Below are 23,477 nucleotides of genomic sequence, written 5' to 3' on the forward strand. Positions count from 1 at the left end.
TCATTCAGTCTGGGATCCCAGCCCATAGAACGGGTCTTCCCACCTCAGTTAACCCAGTCTAGAAACTCCCTCACAGGCCTGCTCCCAGGTGATCCTAGATCCTGTCAGGTTGACAAACAATGAGAACCACCACATATCCGCTGGAACCTCTCCAGGAGCGGTACAAGCAGCCAGCCTTATCCTGTGTTGGGATTGTTTTGGCCAGAAAAGGGAAGAACTTCATTCAAGGATGGTTTCGTTAAACCAAGAGAAGTCCTGAAACACAGGGACAGTGTTAGGGGACCCACATCAGCTGCACAACAGGACAGTCATATCAAGGGACAGGCTGAGGCAAGGGAGAGGACTCTATTTGAGAAGCTGGCTTGACAGAAAGATGGATAACTCTTATTCAAAGTCCATCTCACAGGCAAGCTGATCTAGCTTATCCAAGGTGAGAGTTGGCGCCCCCTAGAGGAAGGATGAAGCATTGTGGACCCTCACTGTTGGCCACACTTGGCTTGCCAGTTCTGCAGGTCTTCAGAACAAACCGTATGATTTCCTCACTGATCCGTTACACCCTCCTGCTCTTGCACATTGAACAGGGAACAGCCTAGCACATAAAATAAATACATAAAATAAATAAACAATTTTTAAGCTGTTCTGGGGACTCTGTAGGCCCACTGTGGCACATACATCCCGAGGTCCTTGGGGTGATGGCTGCACTCATGGCCATAAGAAAACAGCCTTCATGCTCAACTTCGATGGGAGGAGCAGGACACCAAGCCAGGGAAGGGACTGCATCTCCTCCTGCATTAAGGACATTATCAAGAAAAAATAAGCAAAACAAAATGGGAAAAAACCAGGGCTGGGGATGTGTCTGTATGGAGAGCACTTCCCTGGCATGTGTGAGACGCCAGGTTTGATTCCAGGCACAACAAAATAGTAAAGAAAAAACTCAACCTCCAGCCCAGTGTCCTGGAGGCCAGGCTCACTCAGGTAAGGGGCTGGGCTGGGTCGGCACAGGAGGCAGTGGGCCTGGCTCCCAATCAAAACGGTTGTACTAAGTCTGAGGGATGTTCTGGGTCTGAGTGACTGTTATCTCTAAGTGTTCGGAGTGAACCAGTGAAGACAGCTGGGTGTGGTGTCTCTGAGAGGCCTTTCCTACCTGGCACTGTGGCTGGGGACACAAGAGAGAGAAGAGCCTGTTGTGGTGGCTTGGGAGAAATTTATGGCTTTTGTGGCTTGTTTGTTTGTTTGTTTGCCCTGGTCCTGCAGGGTTGGGAGGGATGATACCAAAGGAGGCAAGGACAATGTCACAGTCTGTTTAGTCTGTTTGCTGTAATGGAAAGCCCAACACTGGGTGATGTAAGAAGAGCTCAGAGGGCCATGGAATGCTGGGTGAGGCAGCCCCACCTGCCGTTGGCCTTGTCTGTGAAAACAGCACCACGTAGCAGGTGTGCTCACAAAACTAGAGTGAGAGCAGGCAGGAACTGGCTGGAGCTGAGGCGCAGTCGGAAGTCTGCTTGCCTAGCGTGCATGAAGCCCTGGGTTCAACTCTCAGTGCAGCATGAAACTGCCAGAGGTGGTACATGCTGGCAAGCCCAGCACTAAGATGGTAGAGGCGAGATGATCTGACCATTGTGGAAGCCTCAGGGAGAAAGCAAGTTCAAACTAGCCTTGGTTGTAGGAAAACGAGAGAGAGAGAGAAAGAGAGAGAAAGAGAGAGAGAGAGAGAGAGAGAGAGAGAGAGAGGGGAAAAGTGAGCAAAAGAAAAAAATGTGGCCCAGCTCTCTCATTCTCCTGAGAAAAACACTCTTCCATTCATGAGCAATTTCTACATGGCCCCATGGTGGGCGACCAAGCATCAACATGAGTTTTATACTTATGTCAGATAACATCACTGCCTCAGCTCTTAGCCAATGAGGCACTGTCCTCTTTGCTGTGGAACTTTCTCTCTGCTTCCATTGTGAGCAGGTCCACTTCCCCGACTGTGAGCCATGCTTAGACAGTCAGATGAGATAGACATCTTACCTGGGGACATGGGGCTATCTGCTGACCCTAGGAAGACCTGATCTGATGTGAGGTCTAACCCAGTTAGCTATGGAGAACTAACCAATAAACCACAGGTGTTGGCAGAATAAACTAGTGTGGTGTTAGGAAGGCTGGTGGCCATTTCTTATGCAGTGTTTGGGAGCAAAGGCTGATGGGAGATCTGTGTCCTGGTTATTTTCCTCAGTGTCTGACCCTGAGCCATCTTACCACTCCCGGCTTGGAATGTCCCATAGTGGTTGCCAGCATTAGCTCAGCAGGGGTCAGGAAGATGGGGAAAGGTGAGCAGAAGGCCTCTCCCCAGCAGAACCCCAACATATCTATATGTGTCTGTGTTCTCTTGCTACAACAAACACCATAGGCAGATAATTTATAAAGTAAAAAGATTTATTTTGGCCAGGCAGTGGTGGCTCACACCTTTATTCCCAGCACTCAGCAGACACAGGCAGGTGGATCTCTTGAGTTCAAGTTCAGCCTGGTCTACAGAGTGAGTACCAGGATAGCAAGGCCTACAAAGAGAAACCCTGTCTCAACAACAACAACAAAACCAACCAAACAAACAAAGGTTTATTTTGGTTTACAATCTGGAGGGGTTAGCCTCTGCTCAACCTCTGGTGAGGGTCATGTGTGAAGAAGGGCAGGTAGGTGGGGTATAGGAGACCCACAGCAGGCAGCGGCTGGGTTTATAATCAGTTGGCTTTCTGCTCCACTCCCTGAGGAATCTGGTGATGGAGACTCAGTTGTTGAGAGCTCTGCTTTTGCAGAGGGCCTGAGTTCCAGTTTCCAGCATCCAGGAGGCAGCTCACAGGCCTGTCACCCAGTTGTCTTAGAAGCCAGGTGAAGGGTCAGCCTAGCCTCAAATGTCACACATTCATTTCCAAAGGAACCCACCACCCCAAAACCAGGCCAGAAAATGAGCCCAAGCCTTTAAGAAACATACCACCCATGGAATTGCAGAAAACAGCTTACCCCCATAAGACCCCCTGAAGCCTGGGGGTCTGAAAATCAGGCAGTCTTACTTCCCTCCTACCCTGCAGTTCTGGACCTGGTGAAAACAGGCCCTTCTTCTGCCTACCTTGACTTCAAAAAAAAAAAAAAAAAAAAAAAAAAAAAAGTGATTATCAGACCCCAGATACCGGCCACAGGGTCTGAGGACATCAACCTCTCAGATCAATAAGAGTATGATCTTACCATTTCAAGGCTGAACTGAATCTGTTCTTTCATTTTCTTTCACTGACTTATTTCCTACTACTTATGGCAGCCCTACACACGGGCTGGCATGCACACAGGCTGGCATGCACAGGGGCTGATCCTGTACAGGGGTTGGCCTTGCCCTGTATGGGAGAAAAGGGTTCTGAGCTATGACAACAGGAGACAGGAACCATGGGTGTCTTTGAACTGAGGCCACCCCAATTAACAGAAATAATTGACACATGGCAGACCTGTCACAACTGAGTGATATCCCCAAATTCATATATAAAATCTTCAGCTGCTGAGTAACTAATTTACTTGGTTTTTCACAGAAGTGATGCTCTCTTGAATTCTGTCTCTAGAGGTCCAGCTGCTAAACAAAACAACTAAATCTACCCCATTGTGCAGTTGTGCCCCACCTTGGAGGGTAGAGCACTGCTGAGTGCTGGTTTAAGCCAGCTCAGTGGCAGTCTCTAGACACACTTGGTCCAGCTCTCTGGCTTGCTCTCTCAGTGCTGTTCGTATCCTTTCCTCCTCTGGCTCCATGAAGAGGTCTTGCTGTGCTAAGACAGCTGCTTTCATTAGCGACATCACAGTTCCCTCCCGCACCTTCTCCTAGACGGTGGTAATTTCTCTTTCTCAGCTGTCCCAGCAAATGGTTCCCTAAGTCTCCCTGTGCACAGGGAGAAAATGGGATATTCTGACTGCCCCAGCCCTACTGGTCAAAATCTTCTTGTGGTGGATTAAACAAGAATGGCCACCATAGGCTCATGTATTTAAATGTTGGGTTCCCAACCCTTTAGGATTAGGAGGTGTGGCCTCGTTGGAGGAGGCGTGTCACTGGGCTTCTAACTCTTGCCAGGCTGTTTCACTCTCTAGGCCTGTGGATCAGAATGTAAGCTCTCACCTGCCACTCCAGCACCACGTCTGCCTGCCCCCTGCCAAGCTCCCCACCATGACAGTCCCACACTAACCCTTTGGCAACCCCCCAATTATATGTTTTATAAGTTACCTGGTACCGGTGTCTTCTCACAGCAGTAAAACAGTGAGGAGGATATCACCCCTGAACTGTGTGTAGGACCAGTTGTCCCTAAATGTCATGGCCAAGACTGGGGGGTGGGGGCTATGATAGGAGCTATGTGGTAACTTCCCAAAAAGAATTTCCCATGAGTCTGCAGGTGGGCTGGGTACCCCTCCTTCTCTCACATGGTTCAGTCATGGGCTGCAGCCCTCTGGTGGCTTAGCAGGTCTATAGGGCCAGTGGTGCTTGGGCAGGTGCTGCTGGCTGCTGGACAGGGGCCTCCATGCCCCATCTGAGCCCTCACTTACCTTCAGTAAGGTAGAACTAGGGTCTGAGAAGACCCAGAAAGGTCCTTGCCAACTCCCCACAGGCCACTCAGGGAGTCACTGTGCTGGAGATCACTGTCAGAGGCAGGGTGAGTTCTTGGGACTAGAGGCAATTCCAGTGCAGCATGGGGTCGGAGACGGGAGAAAAAGAGAGTCCATTCCCCAGTGCTAAATTGAGCCATGAAAGTTTTATGAAAGGAAAGAGTTTGTCAGCACCAGAAAAACAAGGCAGATTCATTAAGAGCAAATCCCTCAGCCCAGGGCTGGCTAAATGGTAACAGGAGAGGCAATAGGATTGCAAGGCTGTTTTGCCTGCCAAGCCCAGTCCCTGTGCTGAGGATGCAGGCAGGTGGCAGCCGCACCATTTTATATAAGGCCTCTCTCCACAAGATGCCTCCAAGGCAAGCATGGGTGACAGGGTTTCTGTCAGATAGCCCAGTGTCCCCAGCCAGCTGATTATCTACCAAGAAGGTCCCACATAGCTGTGTGTCCCTCCAGGAATGCCACTTTCCTGTCCCTGTGACTTGAGACCATGGTCTCAAGTCCCTCTTGCTAACAGTCTAGCCATGTCTACCCCCAGGCTGGTGGGGCCACATGTGACAGCTGGTGAATGAACGCCGTGGGTTTGTCTGTTTGTTTGTGTGTCTGTCTGGTCCCCATCACATTCTGCTGTCTCACCCATAATATACTCTGCTCATTTCTATTCCTGGCCATATCCCATGTCCTTGGACCTTACCACCACTACCACACCCGCCCCATGTAAATTCATCCCAGTGTGCTCCAGAGTCCCCTCACACCGCAACTCCTTACCCCAGGATGTACCCTCACTGAGCCTACAACTTCACACATGCAGTTCTCTGCAGGAGGTGGCCACAGCCACTATCACCGACTGTGCTGACATCTCTACTACTGTGGCACACACATACTAACCAGCACTGGAGACCTACAATTGGCCTCTCTGGTGACGCCTCAGCCTAAAACCTCGGCTCTGGCCTCGGGTGAAGCATCTGTCCTGTAAGGCCTCAGCCGGGAGTCTGTTTTAACTCATTCCAGGTCTTGGTGCGAGCCATGCAGATACTCTACAAACTGAGCTTCGCCCCAGCCCCATGTGACTCTTTGAGAGACACTTGTCATTAGACTGGAAGCAAATTGCATGATCCAAGATGACCTCATCTCCAGACTCCTTTTAAACATGGATTCTGGGAAGGCGACCTATTTGGGGGCAGGAGCTACCATTCAATTTAACCCTACAAGAGCTTCCTGTGAAGAAGAGTTGGTTCTCTCTGGATCTTAAATGTCTTCCAGAGGCATTAATAGTTGGTCCCTAGCCTATGGTACCACCAGGGAGTGATACCTAGCAGAGGAAATCATGTCAGGATATGCATGTCCTGGAGGGGACATTGGGACTTCGGTCTCTTCCTGTCTATCTTTGTACTTCCCAGGCAACAAGAGGTAAATCAGCTGCCACTGCCACATAAGAGTCTGTGCTGCCACAGACCAAGGCAAGTGACTAGGGATTAAAACAGAACCATGAGCCAAAATGAACCTATCTTTTAAGTTCATTGTCTCCGGTCTCACTTCAATAAGAGCTGACAGAGACTCTCCCTGAAAATAATAGTAGGTGAGGAGCTTGTGCAAGCCGGGAGCCAGCAAGGCAGGCAAAGAACAATGGAGGTGGCAGGCAGTGGTGTGGGGAGCACGTGGAGGCCTGAGCGAATGTGTGTAACAGCACATGAACATGGCCGTGCCGAGGATCCCTCAGACCTTTGAGAATGGCAGGCCTTCTCTTGATGTAAGTATGGGATGCTGGCGGTGTGCAGAAGGTACTCACCGTCTTCTTCAAAGGCAGTTTCCTCCTCCAGGATGACTCTCCCACTACGGAGATGCCCAACCAAGAGTAGTTAGCCCTGCTGAGTTTCCAGGAAGCTGCTAGTGCGACTCCATTTGAGCCACCTGGCCCACCAGATCCCAGCTTCTTTGGATAAGTGTCATCTATCATCTCTATTCTCTCCACTGTCCTGGTCAGATTAAGCCCAAAGCTGCACAGGTTGAGGCACAGGGGTTGTCTGTGTAGTTCTGAACTCAGACCTCGAAGAACAGGGAGAGCCTGGAGGTAAGCCACTCGTGGCCTGGAAAGGAGGGGACAGTAAATGTCAAAGCCCGAGTGAAAAGCCTGGGTGTGAGGGCTGCCAGGGAGGAGAGAAATGGAATGGCTGCAGTCTACCTCTCACTGGCTAGGGAGCTGCTGCATCGCAGTACTTGAGGCCACAAGAGGGCAACAAATTCCTAAACTGGAGTTACAGACACTTGTGAGCCACCCTATGAATGCTGGGAATCAAACCTGGCTCCTCTGGAAGGGCAGTTAGTGCTTTTCATTGTTAAGCCATTTCTAAACTCCAGCCCTTCTTCTGGAGTTTTATAAAACAAATACCTTCTGAAGTACATTACACAACAGGGACCTGATACACGTGTGCTTGGTCCTTACATGGCATCACGCATGATCATGGATATTTGGAGATGGTGGAGCATGAGCTGGAGGAAGCAAATCACCAGGGGAGGTCTTTGGGAGTATGCTGTCCCTGGCCACTTCCTATCCTGTGCTCTGCTTCCTGTTGGTAATGAGGTGACTACAATGGTCCTATTGTCCTCACATCCTCAAGTCACATGGAGCCAAGTGACAGGGTATTGAGCCCTCTGAAAAGGCCTTGAATTAATCACATCAGCTATGATGATAAGGCAGCTGCCACAGCAAGGAGAATGACCTCCTGATGTCTCGTCCTGAGAGAAGTCCAGGCAGTGTCCTCAGAGGCTGGTGACACGCACACTGCATTCCCACTTCAAGCCCTGTCTCATGGCACTGAGAGATGGGTGCACCAACCAGTTGTGGGTACCAGCATGCAGCACCAGCACCAGCCACGAGCTCTTGTCCAGTTTCCCGGAGACGATGGGATGGGAGTTGACAGTCCACAGCTGGGCTTTGTTTTATTGTCTCTGTGATGCTGGAGGTCAAACACAGGGTGAAGCCCATACTCCATCACTGATCTACACCCTCAACTCCGTGTCTCTGAATATTCACACCTTGGTGTAGTACTCAGTAGTGCTCAATGGTACTCCCGTGCCACTCCTCCTGGACCTGTGCCACCACTAAGGCCATCCAGTTCCCCTATCCACTCACCCCACAGCCACGGTGACCAGTCCTCCTTTGAAGCCTAGCTGTCAGGTCAGCTGCATTCAGTTGTGGGGCTGTGTATGCCTCTGGCCAGTGGTCTCTGAGCTACTTCTTCTCAACAGGAAACTATCTTTTCCCAAGTGCCGAGTGTGGTGGATGAATGAGGGACTTAAGGGGAGGCAAGAGATAAGTCCTAGAGTATGGCCTGGGGCAGGCTTCTCTCTTGACACCCATCCTCACTCAGGCCAACTCCAGCCTTCCCAGGCCAAGAATCTGCTGAGAATATGGCTCAGTTGGTGAAGTGCTTGCCTCGCATGCATGAGGCACTAGGCTCAATCCCTAGCCTTGAATAAAACAAGTGAGTTGGTGCACAGTCACTGTGTTGTGGATGGCCCTAGCCTGTTGTCATGGTAATTCCACTCCTGGGAGGGGCTGCGAAGGAGGAGTGAATCTTGTGAACCTTCTGTCCAATTGAATTTGTTAAATAAAGGCTAGAGCCAGTGATTGGGCAGTAGAAGAGGAGTGGGAGGAGCCAGAGGTGTGGAAGGAGCCAGAAGAGCCATTGGAGTAGTGGGTAGTTGGGGGAAGGACAGAAGATGAAGAAGATCATGAGCTAGAAAACTGCAAGTTGTAAGAGATCTCATAGCTGGGGAATAGAGTAGTTCAATGGTAAATCTGCCCAATCTAGGCTTGCAGCATACAGTTGTAATTAATTGAGTTGTGTCTTCCTTGACTGGACTTCGATGGGTCAGAGATTTACCGCAACATCACAGTCCCAGCACTTGGGAGGTATAGGCTAGAGAATCAGAAGTTCATGGCCATCCCTGACTACAGTTTGAAGACAGTTTAGGATATCTCAAACCCCAATTCAAAAAAGCAAAACACTACCACCAAAGACAACAACATGAAGATCAAGCGTCTCCTGAATCTTGTGGTCACCTTGATTGATACAGGGCCACTGGCTGTGGGTTAAACACCCCTGAGCTTGTAGCAAAGCCAGCTACAGTTTACAGGAACTGTGTGCTGAGCAACGGTGACAGGCAATCAATACACCTGCCACCTCATTCAGAGGTGCTGTCTTGATTCCACTTTATATTTGGTAACTGGGCCTATGTGACTTGCCTGAAGACTAAGGTTGTGCTTACATGGTGGCACAGCTGGGTGGTTATCACTCATACTTGGAATGACCTTGGGATGGAGTAGAACACTGGCACTATATTCCCCAGAGCCTTGAGGGCCTGGGAAACAACCATCTCTACACTCAAACCCATATCTGCTGGAGGCTGACTTATGATCAGGCCTCCTGTGTGTCCCCAAGCTTCCAAGTGCCTCAGCATCTCCAGAGGGAGAGTACAGATAATGGTCCCTGTGCCCTCCACCCAGCCTTGAGCAGGCCTTCATTCCCCTTTCATTCCCAGCCTTCCTTTCAGGTGAACCTAATTACCCGTAGCTGCAGGCGACTACAGGTCCCAAGAAGCTTCTGCCTGCTCCCAGTGCTGGGACCCACCTTGCTTATGCAAAGCTCCAGCTGTGGAACCCTGGGGACCCGGACATCTTCATGTGACCATTAGTGAGCACACGTCACGCGTGTGGCTACCTACCATACCATAATAAGCTTGTGTTGGGGATGTGGCTCAATGGTAGGGTACTTCCTGTGATCATTCCTTCCTGAGGCCAGGGGCTGTGACTTGCCTCTCTGCCCATGACTACCTCATTCTTGATCTAATATTGGTCAGAGTCTCAGGAAATACAAGGTCAGACGCTCAGAACTGATTTCAAAAGAGAAACGCAACTCACCTGTAAAAGGGGACCAGGGACACCACACTGTGCCAAGTCCTCGACTAAGGACAGTCTGCACAGACCACTTGCAAACCATTCTCCAAGCCACCAAAGAAAGCGGCAGCAGCAGCAGCTGACTCAGAGGCTTGCCATGCATCAGGAAGCAGCATGTGTACACTGGCTCCATGACTCGAGAGGATGTAGCCCAGTAAAAACAGAATGAAACTAAGTGTGGCCAAACTGGAGCCCACATGGCTCCTGCTTCCTATCCTTCCTTCAGCCAGACCTAGCCCTAGAACTCCTGCAGTGTTGCCATGGTAACCTTATATAGTCATCCAGCCAAGAAAAGGAACCGACAGAGTACATAGTCACATCTCAGCCTTGTCAATTACCAAAGGTGACATCTGTGAAAGACTGGCAAGAGCAGATGAACATCTCAGGCCCTTAAGACTGAGAAGGGTCTTAGCTTCCCCAGTGGGGCTGAGGAAATGGACCAGTGCTGGTACAACATCAAGAATGACTCAAGCTTAGCTAGTGACTGCCTGTGTGGCCTTGGGCATCATTCCCCTTCCCAAGCTTCAGTTTCCTCTTCTGTAAGCACTCTGATCCACAGGTTCAGGATCCACTCCTTAGACACTAGCATTTACAAGAAGCAGCCCCCTGGGCTAGTGTCCTGGGCATGAGGTTTGGAACCTTTGGGGAGATGGAGCTGAGCACAGCTTGCCTCCCAGGTTGAGTCACTTATCATTCAGAGGATAGAAGCAAGGTTGACCAGAGTTCAGCCATCAACCCCATCACAGTGCACAAGGACTGAAGCAGGGGGGGCAGTGTGGGCGGGCTATAGCTAGAAGTCGTAGACAGCCAGTGGGTTTGAGACCAGATCCTGAAGGATACCTGTGGCAAGGGTAGTTAAGTTAAAAGATTCATTTCTTTCCTTCTCCTTTGGGACCAGAAGAGAATGCTTGGTGGTGTGTTTGTGTCAAGAGCTACTGGAGAACAGGCACAGTGGTGCCCCAGCACTTGGAAGGCTGAGGCGGGAGGATCAAAGGTCAAAGCTAAAGACTTGAAGCTCATTTCTATTCTCCTTTATCTACAAACATATTATTTCCATACTGAAAACAAAAGAAATAAAAATAAGGCTTTTTTTTTTTAAAAAAACAAAACCTAGCTATTTCCAAAATGCCTGCCCAGGAAGGACCACAGTCCTGGGTAGGTCATTTAAATCACTAACTTTATAGTTGCCATTCTACCTAAACGCCCCTCCCATGGGTGCCCGCAGCACATTCTGCAGCCAGTTTTCCTAAGTCTATCAACAATGCCTCAATTCCAAAGGCCCCAGTCAACTAATTAACAAGGCCTTTTAAAGGCAGTTCCAAGTGTTGAGAGACAGGAAGACAGGGAGAGCCCTTGAGCAGGAGCTCCTTCAGTCAGTGAAGAGGGCACTTGAGCACCCTCCCTGAGGAGCTCAGAAAGGAGAGGCCACTGTGCCAAGGACGCTTCATTATGCTAAGGGGATAGTCAGAAGGCTCCTCCGCCACTTCCTGTGGGGAAAGCTCTGTATAGAAAACTGAGAAATCTTCACTCACATAACACTTTGAGGCCCTTGCTCCACTCCAAGCATCATGCTGGAAACACAGGCCACTCCCACCTTCAACTTCTCTTAGTGTGACATAAGGGGACAGACACAGTGCTGGGAGACAGTGGAGAGAGAAGACAGGAGGGTTCAGAGAGGACATGAAGTTTGCATGAGAGAACAGAGCAGAGCAGTTGATGCCATCAGACCAGACCTCATCAGTGGCCAAAGCACACTACCCTGCCTGTCACAGTCTAGCCCCACACTGTTCCAGAGGGAAGGGATGCTGGTGGCAGGATGATACTGAGGCAGCTAGGGATTGTCTCATGTGACAAAGGTGACAAGCCCCAACATACAGTGTTGTCCTAGAATTCCTGCTGAGAATGTCTACTTACTACTCCCTAGTGTGGTAAGGGGTAGAGAAAGACAAGACTCATTCATGACCCTGCCAAAGCTGCCTGGTCCCCAACATTATCTTCACTCAGTTTCATCCTGCTTTCAGCCTAGAGATACTGTCACTCCTCTGTCTGTCTAACTCTCTGAGGTCTGCTCCACTTACATGTTTCCTGTGGTGAGTCTGGCTCTGGTCCTTGTTATCCACCTGCTGCCCAGCTGCCCGTGCCCTCTCCATCCTTAAGGCTAGTCACTGGTGACCTACATCTCAGAGTCCCACACATCTAAGCTGGGAAGAAAAAATAAGGATCCAGCAGCAAGATAACCTTGAGATGCTACATCCTGCCTCTACCTCAAGGTCACTGTCATAGAGAGCAGCTCCCCAAGCCTTGAGGATGTTTCTTCAGGTAGTGTGACGAACACATCCACAGCAGTTGAGCCTCCTCTCACTATTCTCCCAAGACAATACCAACACGGACCTCAGCATCACACAGAGTTCCACTGCTGGCTCCGTGGTGACCAGCCTTAAGGAGGCTCAAGTACAAAGATGCCCCATAACTACTGTTTATATAACAACAACTTAAGCATTTTATTTAGTCATTAAGCTTCTTAGTATCACAATGGAATGATGAGAAAACAAGAACAAAAACCGCGAGTCTTCGCGAATCTCTGACAAAGAGCAGAGACTTCAAGGCAATCGGAGGGGCAGGAGGCTCGACAGAAACAGTTCCAATGTCGAATTTCTCCTGGTCTGGCTAGGCCAGGAGGGGTGGGGAGGTGGAATGGTGAGAAGGTGGCACTGTCGTAAGCGGTCCTTGGCGATTCTGACTCAGGCCTGATACACATGATCTGCGTGAGCCATGCTGGGCATCCAGCCACAGGGCCCTCACCCTACTCCAAATGAGTGCAATCCCTACCACTGTCAAAGGGACTCCAAAACCTGCTGTGCTGGTGGCAGCAGGAGAGGGCAGAGGCAGGTCCCTTGCTCAGGGCACACCCATCCAGAGAGTGGCCAAGGCTTGTCACAGACTTCCGTGGCACAGGTGCAGGTGGTGTAGGTGGCGGTGGCGGCAGGCACATCCCTGGGGCAGTGAGCATCCAGGAAGGCAAGCAGGCACTCCTAGAGCTTCACGGTGCCAGGGGGCAGGCTGTCATTGCAGAGTCGGTAGTAACGTAGATCATTTACCAGTCTGTGTACATTCTGGGTGAACGAGGGTAGGTCCTGAAAGGTAGGGCAAAGCTGAAGCCTGGCTCTTGAAGGTCCACCAGACACTAATCGCCTAGGCTACCCATTCGCCAAACTCATGAGCTGCCCCACACCTGTGCTTTTGGCTCTATGCAAACCCTTAATACAATTCCAAGTCCCAAGCAAGGCACTGGTTGGGTCAGGGGCACATGCACAAATTCTTTTTCAGGGCTCCATGGGCCAGTCCCTGCTATAAGCAACTCAGAACTGTCCCACAGCCTGCAAACGCAGGATCTTGCAGGTTAGACGGGAAGGGAGGGAAGAGCTCCAGCAGCAGCCTGGCTGCTCCTCCTCTTCCCAGAGGCTAGTCTTTGATGGCTCACATCTGAGTCCTTCCTCATGAGTCCCACAAGTCCCTACAAGTCCCATGACATCTGAGCTGAAGAACACACTGCCTAGCCACAGAGCTGCCCTACTGGGCGCAGCAGAAATCGGGAAAGAACCCAGATGTTGAAATTGCTCCATGGTTTGCCACACTGCTTAGTGTGAAACAATGGAGCACACGTGCTGTGCAGGTCCAGATGTGAAGACTGTCAACACCATGACATAACTGACATCCTGCCTTGGCTACCAAGGTGATCCCTATGCAAAACTCAGCCACATCAAACGGCTGACACTACTTCTGCATCTCCCACCTTCTTTCTCTTCTGGAACTCAGCTCACACCTGTCCCCATGGCCAGACACTGTCTGCCTTGCCTTAGCTGGCCTGCTCAGCACCTATGTTGAACTTTCAAAGTGCCCTCAGGTAGATCATGTTGCATCTCTCCTGCCACACTCAGCTGGGATCCTGTTCCCCTACCAGGAACCCTTCTAAGTCTAGGCTATCTATAAAGTAGAGACGAATTGCTCTTTAGAAGGTGGTTGAAAGAGCAGGAACTACTAGAAACAGTGTGACCCAAAAATACACCACACAGCCTGTCTCCCACAAAAGCACGCATGGAAAGCAGGTGAATGGCAGCAAAGTGAATCAATGTATGACCTCATGGGAAGTGATTCAGTTCATCCTGAACAATAGCACAGGACCTGCTAGTGCTCACCTTTAACCCCAGCACTTGGGAGACAGAGGCAGAAGGATCTCTATGAATTTGAGGCCAACTTGGTCTATATGGTTCAGGCCAAAGTAAGATCCTATGTAGCTGGGAGGAGGGGGCAAAAAGGGTGGGTAGCACTTGCATAGAAGAGGCAGAGGGAGAAAGATCACAAACCAAGTTCAGCAAAGGCTACAAAGCGACCTCATCTCAGAATAACCAAACCAAACCAAGCCAAAAACTGACCAAGCAGCACGTTTTCAGTCAGCAGCTCCCAAACACCAAACCAGAACTCCCTCGGTGGAGCCAAGCACGCCTCTCCATTTTCAATATGCATCCTAGGAGTGACCAGATTTAGAACCCAATATATTAACCAAGAAGTTGACCAATACTGATGCCACTGCAAAACAACCAAGATATTAGAAGTTGGTCTCTAGGAAACCAAGGAAGAACAACTCAAGTGGCTGAAAAGACAGAATCCCAAAGAAAAGACAATTCTAAGACACAAAAGAACACATGCCAAATGAGGGGAAGAGAGGCTAGAAACCTACCTTAGAACACTGCTCGAGCACAGAAACACAGAGCACCAAGAGACCAGGAGCAAACACATTCCTACTCCCACGAAAGAGGACAAGAGTAGACATGCTTGTCCAAAAAATAAAACCAAAGCAAACCTTCCAAAAGAACTTATTCAAAAGAAGGCCTAACGCACACAGAGCAGGAAAAGCTATGGCCACACAACACAAAACGAGAGCAGATGCAGAGCTTGACAGCATGGGGCAGTGATGGGTCCGAGTGACTTCACCCTGGAGTATCAGTGGCACAGAGGGTCAATGCTATGAGGCTCCTTTAAGGAATTTGAACTGTGCCAGCGCTGGGCTGTGAGGAGCTACAGGAAAGTCCAGGATAGCCAAGCATCAGGGCCACCTGGGGGACCCAAAGTTGAATCAATCTTTAGCCTGCCTGAAAGCGCAGATGGGCAGCATGGTATCTTCTAGACTATTAAGAGATGTGTGTTGAGGGGGTGGGATATGAACAAAAGAGTCTTGACAATGTGCAGCCTGCCTGAGGCCAGGGCCTGGGGCCTCAGTGGCTGAGACAGAGAGCATGTGAGCAACTGAAACCAAGTCCCTGAGAAAGAGTGTACCCTCCACACCCAACCCCAGCAGCAAGTTACTGAGGTAAGACACCCTACTATTAGGGATAAGCACTCCCAGACCCAGATGGGCCCTCACTAAATGGCAGCGAGCTCAAGAGCCCACACATGTGTTCCCCGGAGACCGGCCCTTTCTCCTCACCCGATCCATCTTGAAATTCCGCCCCAGAACATTTTTCTGATTGGCATCCACACCATCACAGCTAGTCAGGAACTCTGGAAGAAAGGCTGCAAAGAAGCCATCAAAGTCGACAGAGGCCATGTTGTAAATGGCAATGCCGATCTCCTCCTGCAGAAGGTCATGAGACTTATGAACCAGGACCTGGAGCAGCACGTTCACAAACTGGAACAGCATGGTGGTCCGGAAGATCTTCTGCAAGCAGAGGAGCAGGAGCATGGGACAAGAGGCTCACTAAGATCCCTGGGGACACCCCAGGTTTAATGTGTCCCCCAAAGTACTCCCCAAGCAGACTCAAGGGTCTCAGACTTGGCACAGAACTCCTACACTAGGAGGGATCCTTCCAGGAGAGGAGGGCACTTACTTTGTGGTACAGTTTCTGCTTCGTGTTCAGCGTCTCCAAGTAGAAGAGATTTTGTTTGAACAGGTGGATGTCAGGCTGAAGAAAGGACTGTCCAAAGGCCTGAGGAGTAAGACTACTATTTAATAAGCAGCATTTAAGTTCCTTAGACACAACCACTCCAGGGCCTCTACCTTACGCCAGAATCAGCACTATGCCGCTCGCTGGATGGCTAGGGCAAGTTGCCTGTCTCAATCCTGTCTGTCAGGGCAGATCTCTGAAATGCATGTCTAGTGCTTCAGCACCCGTGTCTTCCCATGGACCTCACTCATTTCAGTCTCATTTACACCTTTTAAAGGAAACTTTACAACAGTAGTTCTCAACCTGTAGGTCACAACCTCCACAGGGGTTGCATATCAGATACTTACATTATAATTCATAACAGTAGCAAAATTACAGTTATGAAAAAGCAACAAAAATAATTTCATGGTTGGGGGTCACACCATGAGGAACTGCATCAGGGAGGTTGAGAACCACTGCTCTAGATCTTTTCAAGAACCCATCTTTTTGAGGCAAGATACCCACACTAGTCAGTCATCTCCTTGAGCACTCTGAGCAGACAGCATAGCGTGCCTGCCTACCTAGGCAATCCCTGCAGGGACTCTCCCGCACAGGCTACAAGTCCTCAGAGGTTCCTTCTCAATCACTTCATCTGCTTTGGGGTTGAGCAACAGTGTATTTGTAAACTGCCTCAGAGTAAAATGTCTAGGAGTGAAAGCCACTAGTTCAAGGGAAAACATACACCCCAACACAAAATCCCCCACTCCAATACAAACTGATCATGGGGGGACAAGAGAGGCTAGCAGTCTACAGGAATCCTTCCTATATCAAGTGGCTACTCTAGCCCAGAGCTGCTGGCTGTCAAGGAATCTTGTCATCATTGCTATAGTGTGGGATTTCTCTCTTACAGTCAGGGTTACTGAAGCTGGGCTGAGACACAACCTTTGGCTCTGGCTTTTTCCATCCAGCACAGCTTATGTTCGTCTCCACTGTAGTGGTGTGTTCGTTATTTCCAAGGAATGGCTCCCTGGGCCAGTGGGCTCACCCTTTCAGAGCCAGTGAGTATCTGGATTGTTTCTAGTCTAGGGAAATCATGAAAATAGCCAAAAAACACCTATACAGGGCAGCACAGTAGGAGCCAGAATGCACTTAAATGCAGATTGCTGGGCTCTCCAGAGACTCCCAGCTGGTTAGTGTCTTATAAGCAAGAGCTGCACAGCTCTCAGGCAGATGGCACCTTTCTCTCTGTCTCTCTCTCTCTCTCTCTCTCTCTCTCTGGTCAGACAGAGCATCTCACTCTGCAGCCCATATGGACTGGAACTACATGTGTCACCAAGCCCAACAAAGGTTCCTCCTTACACTGCTGTAAAAGGAAAGGTGCAGACATGTGGCACACATCCGCCCATGTCGTGTGCTTGGTGTGCATTCTCATTTATCTCACAATAAATCTGGGAACTAGCAGTACTAATCCCACTTTACAGATGAAGAGATTGAAGCGCCAAGAAACTAACTTTTAAATACAGGGTCAGAGCTTAGTGTGACCCCACACTTGTTGTAGGGCCAGGCTGGAAGAAGGGGGTCACATGCCAGAGAAGAACCCAAGGGACATTGACCAAGAATGCAGGCAGCCCCCCAGGAACAAGGTCCACATATTCTCAAGGCACATTGCAGCTTCACAAGCTTACCTGCATGATGGCACTGAACTGGGGTTCATTCTCCATCTGCTCCTCAGCGATGCCCCTCTGCACGCTAGCTAGGACAGTGGACTTAAAGAAGTACCGCCAGTTGTGATGGAGCGTTCGAAAGAGAAGCTCAAACAGCTCAGCCTTGACATCAGGGGACGGGCGCTGCAAAGAAACCACCCAACACTGCATGCTCCCTCCATGGAGCTTGGAGGCCTCTTGGCGTGTGGGCCACCACAGAAGCCTAAGAGGTGCCAGACAGTAGCCAGGATTCACATCCCACCCACACTTCTGCCACTTCCCATGTAGAAGGCTCTGAGCCATTTGAGGGGGCAGTTCACCAGGAGTGCTTAGAGAGACGGGCCTACACTTGAGACATAAGGATGAGGACCAGGAGGCTCCTTCCAACAAATATCTCAGCTTTAAACACCAGGAAGAAAGGCTACAACATGCAAAGACAATGAAAATGTGAATTTTCTATTCAGAAAACAGCCAATTTGATTAGTCCTGTCTTTCAGGTTATATCTATCCCTCTCCCAGGATGGAAATAGTGAGCTAGCTAACCTTTATGCAACCTGAGAGGCTAATGACAGTAAGATGCCCTAAAAGCAGCACTGTTACCCAAGAGAGGCAAGTCTGAAGAGCACTTAGGAATCAGAGAAATCTAAAGGTCTCCCAATGGAGGCAACATGCTGTGCTAATTGCTGCCTGTGTGCAGCTCCTTTTCCTGCAGCCAGCATCAGGATTATCAGAGAGCAGGGGGAGTCACTGAAGCATGATTTCCTAACTGAAGCCCAAATGTCCAAGTTACCAGCAAGCACACAAGCCACCTTATTCCCAACACTGCAGCAGAATTCTGTGACTGTCAGCTGCACAGCCATGTGTGACTCAGAACCAGGGCCCTGGACTTCAGTCATGGGGAAAGCTCTAAGATCAGCTCCCATTCCCCAAGCACTGCTGTTAACATCCAGTCTGTGTCTGTCCTTTCACTTATGCAGACCATTAAAAGCTCTATCTGAATTGTCACCAAGAACCTGCCTTTAACAAGACTACCAAGTTGAAAGCACTCTTGGGGGTGGGAGGGAAAGGAGGAGAGGTGCTCTGAAGAGCGGATGTACTAACTGATGAGCCATCTCTCCAGCTATCAATTACGAGCATTTAAAAGGCCTAAGTATCCAGAAACATTCATTCTTTTTATTAAGTATTAATTTTTTGTATATGTGTGTGCATGATGTATCCATTTCTGGGGGGAGGAGGGACCCCAAAAACTATTTACAAGAGTATTGGGAGTACTCACAAATGAGACTTAAAACACAAGGCACTTTCCCTCCCTCCCAGTAAGGAGGCACCACAGGGACCTCCCTGGTCCCACCTACCTCAGCAATGATGGGGTACACTTGCTCCATGCACAGCGCAATAATGCTGGGGAGGAAGGGCTTGAACACCTGGCCGGGCTCCTGAACCACCACTTGTAGAATCTTCAGGAACTTCTCCACCACCCGGCAGCCAGTGCTGCCTTCATGGAGGATGCTCTCAGCCAACTGTTCTCTGCAGGCAAGAGAAAGCCACAGAATAACTAACTCACAGTGGTTCTTTAGGAACCAGCATGATAAGCAATGCTTACAGCAAGTGAGGAAAAGGAGCAGAAAGCCCTGCACTTTGTAGCAGACTTGTCCCTTGACTCTAAGTACTGGGCAGTGGGTGTGCAGTTACCTGGTAAACATGTTGAGGAAAGTCTGTATGATCTGCTCAGTGAAAGGCACACCCATCTGTACTCTAAGGCCTCGGAACAAGGTGAGGAAGAAGCTCAGCATCTCATCAGTCACATCTATGAAGGACAAGGCAAACGGTCAACACCATGCGCACAGGGACTAAAGACATCCCTGGCTTCATCAATTTTCCTTTCCAATTTGCACTGTCATCTCTCCCTAATGCATCCTACTAGAAGAAATGTTCCCAACACCATCAGAGCCAATGATGGAAAGTGGAAGATGATTAAGGGCTTGCTGAGAACAGGGCTCTGATCTTGGAAACAGCTGCCTGATTGCTCACAGTAGGAAATGGAGTTGTCGCATCGTGAAGCCCAGCACACTGTCCTGCATCCAGCATAGTCAGCACTCTCAGTGAAAATGAACCACTTTATGCTCACATCCAAGAAATTATCCAACTGGGTCAACACATGAGTACCTTGGCATTTCTCTCTAAGACCAATCATCGCTGTAGTAGGTCAAGGTTAAGTGGATAAAAGTAGATAATGACAGAGCACTCAGGTCACACTGCCCTGGGCCACCAAATGGACTTATTGATTCTGGTTAGCGTGGTTCCATATCCAGGTCACAGTGTCAGTCGAATGGGACATTTTGGTTCTTACTATACACAAAAGTGCTTACAAGATGCAATCAGTGCATCTAAGCTACAAAGGTCCTGCTGCCTAATACTGATAAGTCTACTGTGAATGCTTTCAGGAGAGCCAGACAAGTATGTCCAGAGTGACAGCAATACTGGTCAGTGACAGTAGCACTGACAGTGGGTTTAGAAGAGCACACCAACCAGGTGCTAAGTAAGAAGCATGTGCCTTTCCTCTTTCCTCTCCTTCCTGTCTGTTTTGATGCCTACTCTCTCACCCACCCACCTTAGTTTACAAAGGAAAAGTAGGCAGGAAGCTGCAAGCAATGCCATGTCACAAGACAGGTACCAGGCTGACACCAAGGGCTCTGCTCATCTCTCCAGACTATCCAAAGACTATTTGCCTTTGTCTGTGTGTGTGCCTGCACTGAGCACAGCCCAGGCCAGCTGCCCTATAGTTCCTTGTGAACACCATTATTCATGAGGCAGACCTCTGAGCCAATTCTTACCTGACTGATGGATAAAAGCTGGAAAGAGGGCCAGGGAGACCTGAACAGATTCCTGCAGTGACTGGTAGCAGATCTGTCGAGATTTGGTGGATTCCCCAGAAATATTCTCCACGATATCTTCCAAGACACTAAGTGTCTGGTGAATAATCACTTTGGCTGTAAGTCAAGATGAAACTGTAGTTATCTGTTGTCTGAGACACAGTATAATTAGAGGGAACACACCAAGGGAGGCAAGAATCTTGCAGAGGAGAGACCAGGAAGGCAAAATAGAAGTCTTACTAACCAGTAGATCTTACCTCTTTCTTTATATGACCCCATAAGCACCAGGTCCTTATCTCTCTCCTCTTTCTTTTTACCTTCAAGACTCCAGCTGTCCTCCTGTCTGCACACTTGGGACTTATGCTTTCTTCCCCTCTACCCACTAGCAACAAATCAAATAGATGATGGACTGGGAATGTAGCTCAAGTTCTTGCCTAACAAGCACAAGGCCCTGAGCTCAATACTCAGAATCACACAAAAACTGGATGTGGTGGTACCTTTTAATTCCATCACTCAGAAGACAGAAATAGAAGTTCAAGGTCATCCTCAGCTGTTCCAGGAGACACTCCCAAACACACGCACACTGCGCGCGCACACACACACCTCTACTTCACAAAACACCAACTAGCCAACCAAACACCCTATAAGCTGATAAGGTGACTGGTAAGACAAATGGTCAGGTAATTAGTAGAGGAGAATAGACTCATCTCCCTTCTGCTACAGACAGCACCCACCCTGCTAACCACACAGGTACAGCCTCCCATGCAATGTAATAGTGCTGGCCTTAGGAAAATTTGTTTGATAAATTTTTGGCCTATCAGGCCTACAGTCTGATAATGTATACATACTTATTATTTATTAGTGGCAACACATTTAACTCTAACAATATACTGAGATATGAGTTCACAGCATGATTCTACACAGCACAGAGAACAGTGGCAGTGACTAGCCAACATCAGAAGTGGCAGAGAGCTACAGAGGGTCAGGAGCCAGCTTATACCTTGGATAGGATCCAAGTCAGGCCCAAGAGACCCAACTTTGTTAGATTCCTATGATGGTTAGGGACAAGGTTTTAGCAGGACACCTGACATAGGAAGAGAAAGTTGTTATCATTCTACATAAGTGGAGGCTGCCTGACTCAGTCCAAGCCTAGTTGGCTCAACCTTGATGAACTCCATAGGCCAGTCCAGATTGAAGCTTAGAGAGCCACTATCAAACCTCCGGTATGCACTGAGCTGTCTTGAGCATCACAGAGTCCACTGGTTCCTATGTGGGCTAACGCTTCAGTCAGAGAAGGGTGTGACAGAGAGAAGGCATGCTGGGGAAGTATGCGAAGTTAGCTCTGTTCCAATAGTGTTACTAACTGCTGAGCTCTGCTTTCTTCATCTGAAACAGTGGCCAAATAACATTCCCTCCCAGGACAGAGAATGGAAGGCAACGGCTCACAACAGGCTGGATCACTGAAGACTGATCACAGGGAGGCACAAGAACAAACAAAAAGCACTAACACTACTGATAAGAAGCAAACAAAAAACTGCTGCATGCTCAGAGACTGTGATAAGGCTAGGAACTCATGAAGGACAGGGTACCAGACATAAAGAACAAGGTATCAGGGGTTAAAATCAATGGAGTCAAGAGACAAATATCAGACCTGTCTGACACTCAAGGGAATTTTTTAAAGGACCAATGTTTATTTACTAAAACATAAAATAAACTGAAAGCACTGTTAAATGTGTGACTGTGGCCTACCCACAGATAGTTTATTATAAACCATGAAAGCCAGGCAGGTAGGTCATGCCTGTATACTCAGCACTTGAAGGCAAAGTCAGGAATATCAAAACTTCTAGGACAGTCTGAGCTGTAAAGAGTCTCTACCTCAAATAATATAACAGCAGTAATAATAGTAATAACAATAAATACAATAGCCCCAAAACATTAAAGACCAGAAAGCCAGAGACAATGAGCAGTGACACAGAGCTTCAGACTTAGCCATTCAGACTTCTACCTCCACCACCTTCTCTGCCACTGGCCTCTAATGGTCAGCTAACCTAGTCATGTGATGAGTTCTAGAAAAATGGTGGTCACAGCAGGCTACCGTGAAGAAAATGTGAGCCAGAGAGATCCCAAGTTCTGGCCCAGCATGGACTATCTGCATTCTAAGCTAGCCTAAGACATACAGTTAGAGCTACCACTAGCACACTGACAAAATGAACACTCTGTATTACCATCTGTGATATCTCACAAAGCATCCCTGTCGGCCTATTCTACCAGCAACACTGTCTAACAGTGTTCCATTGTTCTACAAGCAACACTATCTGTGTTTCATTATTCTAAGAGCAACACTGTCTAACAGTGTTCCATTATTCTAAGAGCAAGACTGTCTAACTGTATTCCATTATTCTAAGAGCAACACTGTCTAACAGTGTTCCATTATTCTAAGAGCAACATTGTCTAACAATGTTCCATTGTTCTACAAGCAACACTGTCTAACAGTGTTCCATTATTCTTAATGTGAAAAGATGTATTTTAGTTTTAAAATATTTTGTATTTGTTATTTTCAAAGACACTTAATCCTTTTTCCATGAATTAGAATTGTCTCATTTTTTTCTCCTCCTGAATGTAAATAACCACACCTCAGTATTACATGTGAAGGTACATGTTCTTCTAAAGCCTCTGAAATGTTTTTATTTGGAAAAGGTTAAGGCCACTCAGAAGACAGTTCACACAAGAATCTGAAATAGGTTCACAGTCACCCTAGGGCTTATAGATAGAGGCACCACCACTGGCAGTGTCATCCACAGAGGTTTTCTTTAGGTATCTAACACTTAGCTAACAGATACGAGAATGTACTCAGGAAGTATGTCCAGCAGATGTACTAATGAATTAATTCCTTTGGTAAGCATCTTACTATCTGAGCCTTTTCTGTGAAACAGTGATGCCACTATAAGCAAAGGAAGTCACTTCAAGGGCTTCAGGTGCAAATGTCTACACAGGAGCTACATACTGTCATCCAGTGGCATCTTTCTCTGAGGGGCAGCAACACTGGGCTTCAGGCTGTGGTAGTCCCGGGAGAGTGCAGAGATGAGGCTGGCATGGTTGATGGAGCGAAGGGGCCACTGCTGCTCACTCTCAGGAAGATTGGGCCATGGAAGGAGCAAGGTGTTAGAAAGGGCACGGCAAACCAACACCTGGGCCTAGAAGGAACCCAAAGGCATCCATCAAAGGTCAAAAGGAAGTAAAAGCTGGCAGCCAATAGGGATATAACATTTAGTACCCTGTACACTCTGCTTCAGATCCTAGGTGTCTTTCTTATAGCCTGGCCTACCTAAAGGCACTCAGGCAGGAAAAAGAAACACGAAAGTAACCCCACATCTGGGTCTCAATGTACAGGGTGAGTCTCAGGAAGCCTAGC

The 23,477-nt window shown here is 48.7% G+C and overlaps 1 protein-coding gene across 2 annotated transcripts in view; it reads right to left on the bottom strand.

Moving 5' to 3' along the window:
- Positions 1-12,044: 12,044 nt before the first annotated feature.
- Positions 12,045-23,477, bottom strand: part of Xpo6 (exportin 6) — a 94,733-nt gene continuing 83,300 nt past the window's right edge. For both annotated transcript variants that reach the window (XM_034496702.2, XM_034496710.2), the window contains exons 17-24: positions 23,070-23,259; positions 20,027-20,182; positions 18,885-18,999; positions 18,548-18,719; positions 17,175-17,336; positions 15,454-15,552; positions 15,054-15,284; positions 12,045-12,702 (exon numbers count right to left, since the gene is read on the bottom strand). In XM_034496702.2, the coding sequence (XP_034352593.1) occupies positions 12,601-12,702; positions 15,054-15,284; positions 15,454-15,552; positions 17,175-17,336; positions 18,548-18,719; positions 18,885-18,999; positions 20,027-20,182; positions 23,070-23,259 (1,227 nt within the window). In that variant the 3' untranslated portion in view covers positions 12,045-12,600. The remainder of the gene's footprint in view (positions 12,703-15,053; positions 15,285-15,453; positions 15,553-17,174; positions 17,337-18,547; positions 18,720-18,884; positions 19,000-20,026; positions 20,183-23,069; positions 23,260-23,477) is intronic.

Source organism: Arvicanthis niloticus, chromosome 1, assembly GCF_011762505.2.
Source record: "Arvicanthis niloticus isolate mArvNil1 chromosome 1, mArvNil1.pat.X, whole genome shotgun sequence".
NCBI classification, from domain to species: Eukaryota; Metazoa; Chordata; class Mammalia; order Rodentia; family Muridae; genus Arvicanthis; species Arvicanthis niloticus.